Source organism: Tiliqua scincoides, chromosome 5 (genome assembly GCF_035046505.1).
Source record: "Tiliqua scincoides isolate rTilSci1 chromosome 5, rTilSci1.hap2, whole genome shotgun sequence".
In the NCBI taxonomy this organism is placed as follows: domain Eukaryota; kingdom Metazoa; phylum Chordata; class Lepidosauria; order Squamata; family Scincidae; genus Tiliqua; species Tiliqua scincoides.
Genome location: NC_089825.1, coordinates 128055063 through 128063454, shown reverse-complemented (window position 1 = coordinate 128063454; position 8392 = coordinate 128055063). Strand labels below are relative to the sequence as shown.

Here is an 8392-nt window from a genome sequence, read left to right as displayed (position 1 = left end):
CTTATAATAAAATAGACTGTGAAGTTGGACAGATCAATATTTCCATCCAGCTAGGTCATAATTTGAGTGAGAACCCAACCCCAGAGATTAAGGGCGCAGTTTTAAAAGCTTCTTGCCCCCCATCTGCGTGCCCATTGAGGAGATATGCTTATTTATTACAGACCCTACCATTAACAATATATGGAAAAATCACATGTATGCACGTGGGTATATGTTGTACACAGCGAGATATAGCGACAGGTCTCTGCCCTCAGGGGCCTACAATCTCCAGTGCTACAAAGGAGATGGAGATGGAGGCAAACAGTGGAAGATGTGATTATTTAGCAATGTGTACTTAGGCTTAGTTTCAGTAGGGGTAGGAGGATTTGGGAGTTGACTCTCTGGCTCAATAAATAAACCTGAAATTGCTTGTTGGTGAACACAAGGAAAGATTTAAGAGGGCTGAATTCTCCCCATTACTGCCTGAAGACAAATGATCATTGTGCCCGCCCAAGTTGCAGAGGGACTTTGCAGACACAGAGCAGTTGGCAACCCCTGCTTTGATTGTGGTTGATTGAACTGTTTCTGTGGCTGTGTGAGCAGCCTGAGTCCCCCTCTCTGCAGTTTCGCCTAACAGAAAGGCATCCTGGCATGTGATTGGGTTAGAATGAAATGACTTTGGTGAAGCCGTTGGTGCAGTCCTGGCACCTCTGTCTCTGATTGACTACATCATGACACTGCGTCAGGCATGCAGGTGAGTGGGCCTTTGATTTGTGTGATGGGAGGTCTGCTCTATGCTACTCCCCTTTGCACCCAACACCATGTTTCTGATATAAACAACACCCATCACATTGCCATTTCAGCACGCCATGAATCCCAACTTCCTGCCACCCACGTTGCAATACCGTTTCTTTCCTGCGGGGGGGGGAGATGCTGTTCAACCTGAACCTTCAGTTGTGTTTCCCACTCTTCATAAGAACATAAGCACAGCCCCACTGGATCAGGCCATAGGCCCATCTAGTCCAGCTTCCTGAATCTCACAGCGGCCCACCAAATGCCCCAGGGAGCACACCAGATCACAAGAGACCTGCAAGGCTTCCTGGGAATTGTAGTTAAGAAACAGCCCCACTGGATCAGGCTATAGGCCCATCTAGTCCAGCTTCCTGTATCTCACAGCGGCCCACCAAATGCCCCAGGGAGCACACCAGATCACAAGAGACCTGCAAGGCCTCCTGGGAATTGTAGTTTAAGAACATAAGCACAGCCCCACTGGATCAGGCCATAGGCCCATCTAATCCAGCTTCATGTATCTCACAGCAGCCCACCAAATGCCCCAGGGAGCACACAAGACAGCAAGAGACCTCATCCTGGTGCCCTCCCTTGCATCTGGCATCTGCAGCGGGACTTGCTTCTGAGTAGACGCGCACAGGATCGGGCCCCAAGGCTGCCCTCCTGCCACACAACTGGGAGTAAGCCCATTGACTGGACACCTAGACCTCACATGCACACTGGGCACAAGTGCCCCTTGGTGTGCGCTTGGGTGGGGCACTGACCTTGCACAATGTGGGACTTGAACCTTGTCCTGGGGGAGGCGATGTCCTCCGGGTGTGCTTTCTACTTGCCAGTGATGCGTCAGGCAGCCCAATCCTAGCTGCTCTGGGGCCGTGGGGCGCAGCGGTGCCAAAAGGACCACTGCTGCATCCAGTGGCCTCATGGAGGTCGCCAGAGGCCTTCTCAGGGGAAGAGGACGAAATTGCACAGGCCCTGCAGTGGGGCTACTTGAGACTGCACTGGCTAATTGGCAGGTGCAGACTGGAGAAGCTCTGTGTTGGGCTTTTCAGCCCAACACAGAGGATAGGATAGCCGCCTTGAGTCCCTTCGGGGAGAAAGGCGGGGTAAAAATAAAGTTATTATTATTATTATTATTATTATTATTATTAAGATCTGTTGGAGGAAACCTCCACCAATTCCTTCCCCTACCCCAAAAAGTTGCACTGCCACTTAGTGTTGCCGCTTACCCCCAGCCAGTGTCCTCCTGGTGCTGGGCCCAGAGCTGTTTGGCGCTGGCTCGGTGCCAGCGCTCCCTAGTTCCCCAGTGCACTAAATGTGCTTTACAGCATGTTTACGATACCGAACTCCAGTGGTGAGCAAACTCATGATTAAGAGTTGTTATCTATGATGGGTGTTATCTACCAGAATCAGCACTTTGGCATTTATTTTATGGGGACGGAACTGTTGCTTGTGTCACGGTGCTGAATCATGACTGTGCAGTATTTTGCTGACTCTACTACGACTATCATGACATATACATTACATTTTGCTGAATCATAACTGTACAGTATTACTGACAAGTGTCCTGCCTGTGGGTTTCATAGGACTGCCCTTCCTTTTTGGAATTCTCACTTTTTGAAGACATTTGGTGTTTCCATGCATATGGCAAAATCCCAACAATTTGAAAGTTGCTGTTTCACTGCAAGAGTCCTTGGGGCTTTCCAGCATGTGGTCACTCATCCCATGTTATCCATCCACCAAAAGCACATAAGAACATAAGAACAGCCCCACTGGATCAGGCCATAGGCCCATCTAGTCCAGCTTCCTGTATCTCACAGCGGCCCACCAAATGCCCCAGGGAGCACACCAGATAACAAGAGACCTCATCCTGGTGCCCTCCCTTGCATCTGGCATTCTGAAATCACCTATCAGTGCACCACAGTGGCCAAGCATCCTTGATGATGCCACTCATCATGTTTATTTTTTCTGTCTCATGCTCACAGTCGGAGCAAAGAACTGAAAAGTTGACTCTTCCCCCCCCCCATTTATAATACTTTATCTGGATCAAAAATGTATAGTCAGATGTCTTTGCCCGCCTCTCCATTTCTCATACTTTTCTCACCCTTGATATTTACATTCATATCAATAATAATATAGGACTACATGGGACTCTCTTCAACCTGTTACATAGAGGTGGCAAGAGGGTTCCTCTGTTGTATGTGGCTTTTGGTCTCTGCTCAGTATGGACCTGAGGAAGATGGCGGTCAAAGGGGAAAGGTAGCAGGGGAACCTCGCACAGAGCCAACGGTGGGCCAAAAAAAGTGTGAAACATTGGGGGCACTTTGGAGGCTGGAGAGGAGCAGAGGAGAAGTCATGTGTGTGCATGTGTTAAGTTTCACATCTTGCTTTAACATGATCAGGCAGTTCTTTGGCTACTCAGGTGCACAGCCCCGCCAGCCGCTTTGGGACACGGGTTGTGACTCAGTGGGGTCATTCCCCCAGCTCCACTTGCAAGGCAAGCCATTGTCTAGATCAGGGGTGTCAAACTCAAAGGGCCGAATAGCATTCCTGATGCCTGCTGAGGGCTGGAAGTGATGTCATTAGGCAAGAAGTGATGTCATTAAGCAAGAAGTGATGTCATTAAACAGGCGATAACAAAAAATAAGCACTTTTTTCTCACTTAGGAACTCATTAGCTACAAATGGCAAAAGAGAAAATACTCGAACCTTGACATATTTCAAGATAGGGGAGAGCCCAATTTTCATGTGGGCTACTCTTTCAGCAGTAACATCTCAGCGCTGCTCAGTGCCTGAGGGCCAGATAAAAAGCTTCCACGGGCCACATCCGGCCCCCGGGCCTTATGTCTGACACCCCTGGTCTAGATTTTCATTTTCCTGGATGACTCAGGGGCAGGGTGGGTGTCTTCTAGGAAAAAGCCCCTGTGGGCACAGAGAGCCTTCTGGGATGCACCTCTGGTGCAGTGAAGCCTGGAAAAAAATTTCTGAAACGGAACCTGACCAGAGTTTTCATAACCACAAGGAAACCCCATGAGAGATCAATATTATGTTCATACACCAGCCTGGTTGCTCCGATCAATATTATGCTCACACACCAGCCTGGTTGCTCCAGGGACATTAATCCCAACACAGTTAGCATAATGTCTGGGCCCTGAGCCAAGACTCCTGGGTTATCTGGGAGGCAAAGGGAAGAAAGTACTGCTAAATGAACAGAGCAGGAGGGCAGGGAGTCTCAAGTTGGGGCTTCCCGGAAGCATCTGACTGGACAATGGGGTGCCAGTCTCCCCAACCCCCATTGGCCTGGAGACCCCAGGAATCAGAATGGGTGCTCTCCAGGTGATGGCGGAGAGGCGTCTTGGATATTTTAGCAGCAGGATGGATTTCCTAGACCTTCAGTCTGATGATCCTAGAGAGATCAGAGTTGGTTCTTGACGTGAGAGCTGGGTGGAGGGCTTCCAGAGCGTAGCTCACAGTCTCAATTCCTGTACCAGCTCTTGCATGGCTAGGGGTGAAATGGGAATGCTGAAACCAGAGTTAAAAATAAATAAAAAAAAGAGTAGGGGAACTTGAATCCAGTTGCTATAATGGCTGGAGAAAGGCCATCATTTGAAAAATGATCTCATAACTGGGGAGACCTTTGGTGAAAGCGCTTATAATTGTGCCCCCCTGTTCTAACATACGCTGCAATTTGCTCGTCATATCTCCAACATTCAAAATCCATCCCCAGCTTGCGGTCTGTCAGCGGAATGGCACTACCCACAGGTTTTGCATTGCTTGTGATGGGTGGAATCTAACCTCCAATAAAATAGGGATACCCAGGGCATGACAGGCACCTGAGCAGTGTCTACAGACAAGAACTCTCTGCCCAGCGAATCCCCAACATGGCCATGATTCAGCTGGTAAGTCCTGAGACTGCTCCTTCCAGCTTGGGTTGGCAGGGCCTGGGCCAGGAAAATTTGCTCTCAGATTCTGCTCCTGGCACTGCAAGCAAACCAGTTTGCTTTCTGAGATGGTGTGCTCCCTGAGATAGTGTGCTCCTTGGGGCATTTGGTGGGCCGCTGTGAGATACAGGAAGCTGGACTAGATGGGCCTATGGCCTGATCCAGTGGGGCTGTTCTTATGTTCTTAACTACAATTCCCAGGAAACCTTGCAGGTCTCTTGTTATCTGGTGTGCTCCCGGGGGCATTTGGTGGGCCGCTGTGAGATACAGGAAGCTGGACTAGATGGGCCTATGGCCTGATCCAGTGGGGCTGTTCTTATGTTCTTAACTACAATTCCCAGGAAGCCTTGCAGGTCTCTTGTTATCTGGTGTGCTCCCTGGGGCATTTGGTGGGCTGCTGTGAGATACAGGAAGCTGGACTAGATGGGCCATGGCCCGATCCAGTGGGGCTGTTCTTATGTTCTTACGTATTAATTTGCTAGTGCTAAAGAGGCTAATCTGTGTTCACCTCCGTCTCCATGCTTTGTATCTTTCTTTGAACCTTTTTGCACATGAACAGAAGAGAGGAAAAGAGGGGGGTGTGGTGATTGGGGAGTCTGAGCAAAGAAAGTAGTAGCAGGAGGAAGAGCAAGCAGGACCTCTGGAAAGATGAGGGATGCAAAGCCTCCCATGACTGCAATGGCCGGTCCACTTAAAAATACCTCACTTCCACATTCTACCCTGCACTGACCATACAATGTAGGTTGCCTTCTGACCTAGAAACTCAACTCATCCTGCTCTTGTGTCTTTAATAGCAGCTTAATGTGCAGATCTCAGGATGTGAAGTTTTTCATGTCACGGAGATCAGCATTGCCCCCTCCTAATGCCAGCTGATGAAGTTGCTATCAAATGCACAGCTATTGGGGGGGGGGGCTGTTTGAAAAATTGGCAAGCTTAGTACAAATGGAAGGAGTGGCTCAGAACTGCTTGGGTGAAAATAACCAACACTTCCTCCTGAGCCACTTTTTCATTTACAGATCCCCTCTCTCTACTTACTTCCTTCTTCCTTCAGACTCTCTATATCCGCAGCCTCTTCAGTTGTCTTCTTTCATGTCTTTTAAATCTTTCCCAGGCTTTTTCAAGAGGACTCCAGATGGAGTGTGTTCTCTGTACCAGCCTCTAATATTACAACCTTTATTTCCAGACTCTGCTTCTGTGAGATCCAATTTGCAGATCAACCTGTGTCTGGCACACAGACACTTGCCAATTTGTGAGAATTTGTCTCCCAAGGAGGAACAAAATACTGAGAAAAGCACCACCAGTTGAATTTCTGCCTGACGGATGTTTAGTGCTGCTGTCAAAGGCATGGCAGTTATTCTGATCACTGTATTGGGATCAGAGTTTCATCCAAGTGATACATCTGATCACTGTAGCTGGGAAGGAGTTTCATCCAAGTGATGCGGGCTATTTGGCTCGCCCGCTTGACTCAACTCTTGCTACAGTCATCTCCAGAAGTAAAAGCTATATGAGGGAGTTGGGAGGGAGGCAGATCAGGAGAAGAGCACAGCCAGAGACAGATTAAGGGTGAGCAAAATAATCTGGTGATGCTGTTCTTGGACCACACCACTTCAGCCATCACCCTCCCTTCTCTCTTGCAGGCTGCCGCATGCACTTTCCTCTTGGCGTTTCTGCCCTGCCAGGCTCTGCATTGCCTGACTGAATCCAAGTGTTGTAGCATGGAAGAAGCTGACCGTATTGGAAAATTGCTGGTGGCCGGAATTACCAGTCCCAGACTCTCCCAGACTCCTCCAGACACCCAGACTGCCACAGAGTGCTGGGCATCATCCGAAGGAGAACGTGGCCTGCGCTCTGTCTCACCATGGAGATACCGGTAAGGGGGGGGGGTGGCAGTGAGTCTTTAATTGTCCTGAGCGGGCTGGCAACTGGACAGACAGCAACTGCAGGCCCACTGGACCTGAGGAAGAGCCCACCTGGATGGGCTGGCCCCTGAGCCTGGGGGCAGTGGTAATGCCCAGGTGCCTTCTGGGGACCTCACAGGGACACCAAGACAGGGCATCTGATTACCCATCCAACTCAGTGCTGCCTCTAAATTTCCACTGGTGTTTTCCTTTTCTTCTTTCTTCAGCTTCAAATGATAGGATTAGTCCACCATCTGCCCATTGTACAATAGCCATTTATTGGAATAAACTGTTTTCACTATCCAACCGTTCTATATTCCAGAATCTGAAATAGGAGAAAAACCCAAGAACCGTTAGGTGGTATTGTCCCCAGAACCAGGGGGACATCCACTAAAATTGAGTGTTGGGAGAGTTGGAACAGACGAAAGAAAAGATTTATTTATCCAGTGTATGATTAGTCTGTGGAACTCCTTGCAACAAGAGGTGATGATGGCGTCTGGCCTGAATGCCTTTAAAAGGGGATTGGACAGATTTCTAGAAGAAAAGTTCATCACAGGTTATAAGCTGTGATGGGTATATCATGCAAGCTCCTGGTTCTTGAAGTAGGCTACCTCTGAATGACAGATGCAAAGAGTGAGTGGCAACAGGATACAGGTCTCTTGTTGTCATGTGTACTCCCAGAAGCATTTGGGGGGTCACTATGTGATGCAGAAAGTTGGACTACATGGGCCTTTGGCCTGATCCAGCAGGGCTCTTCTTATGTATTTTACTTGCAGGAATGAATAGTATTAGTCTCACCCTTGAGAGGCTGGGGCTTTGTCCAGCTGAGCTAAGCCAAGCTCTTCCCCTCTGCACTTTTTTAAGCCATTTCTGCCCAAAGTTGCGTAAATGCAACAGGGATAAAATGTGTACACCTGTAGGCTGGCAGAAATAGGTTAAGTCTCTCCCAATGCTGCCCGTAAAAAGGGGGGGGGGTGAACAGATTCCTGGAGGCAAGCTCTATCCATCGCTATGTTGAACCTTCACATGCAGGAACTGTGTATCTTTGAACATCGGGTGCTTGGGGAAGACTGTGCCCTTCAGGTCCTGCTTGTGGACTTCCCAGAGACACTTGGCTGACCACTGTAGCAGGCAGGGTGCTGGAGTCAATGGCCCTTTGAAGTTATCCAGCAGGGCTTTTAAACATCTTTTCTTCCGCTTAAAAAAGTCACTTATATTGAAATTTTGGTACTAGGCCTTTGCAACAGAACAGCTTAAAATGATCTGATGATGGATTCAACCGCACAGAAAAACTCTGCATTTCTGTCGCTTTCTCAGGTTGGACTGGGAGCCCAATCGCTATCCCGAATACCTTCTTCAGGCCTATTGCAGCTGCAGTCACTGTGTCTCCCTGTCCAAGCAAAGCAACAGTCCCAGAATTTACACCAGGCTGGAGGTGAAAGGAAATTCTGTTCCCATCGAGTTCCATACCCTCGTCTTCTACCGGAAGTCTTGTTCTGCCGACGGGTACTACCTGGAACCAAAGTCAATTCCTGTGAATGTGTCTTGTGCATGCCTGGCAGCTCGCCATGACAGATAGGGCTTGGGGGTCAAGAGAGTGGCCTGGAGTGGTGGCAAGTCTAGACACCGTACACCATGGGCCTCTCAGTGTTATCCAAGCGTGCATTTTGCCAATATCATGATGTCATGTGGCTCGGTTTGGGTGACTTTGAATCTGGAAGAGAATCTAGAGAGCAGTCACAGTAATAGAGGACATAGTATTTCTGAGCATATGCAGAGTTTCAGC

General features: G+C 48.9%; 1 protein-coding gene across 1 annotated transcript; it reads left to right on the top strand.

The window, feature by feature from the left end:
* The first annotated feature begins 4648 nt into the window (after nucleotides 1-4648).
* Nucleotides 4649-8185, top strand: IL25 (interleukin 25). Its single transcript, XM_066630424.1, has 3 exons — nucleotides 4649-4666; nucleotides 6388-6578; nucleotides 7924-8185. Exons 1-3 carry the CDS (start codon nucleotides 4649-4651, stop codon nucleotides 8183-8185), a joined length of 471 nt encoding a protein of 156 aa, XP_066486521.1.
* Nucleotides 8186-8392: the final 207 nt, after the last annotated feature.

Bases quoted from the DNA above. Each gene is read 5' to 3' on its own strand.
- IL25 (XM_066630424.1), top strand. The intron at 6,579-7,923 runs GTAAGGGGGGGG...TCGCTTTCTCAG, and splicing joins GTCTCACCATGGAGATACCG to GTTGGACTGGGAGCCCAATC.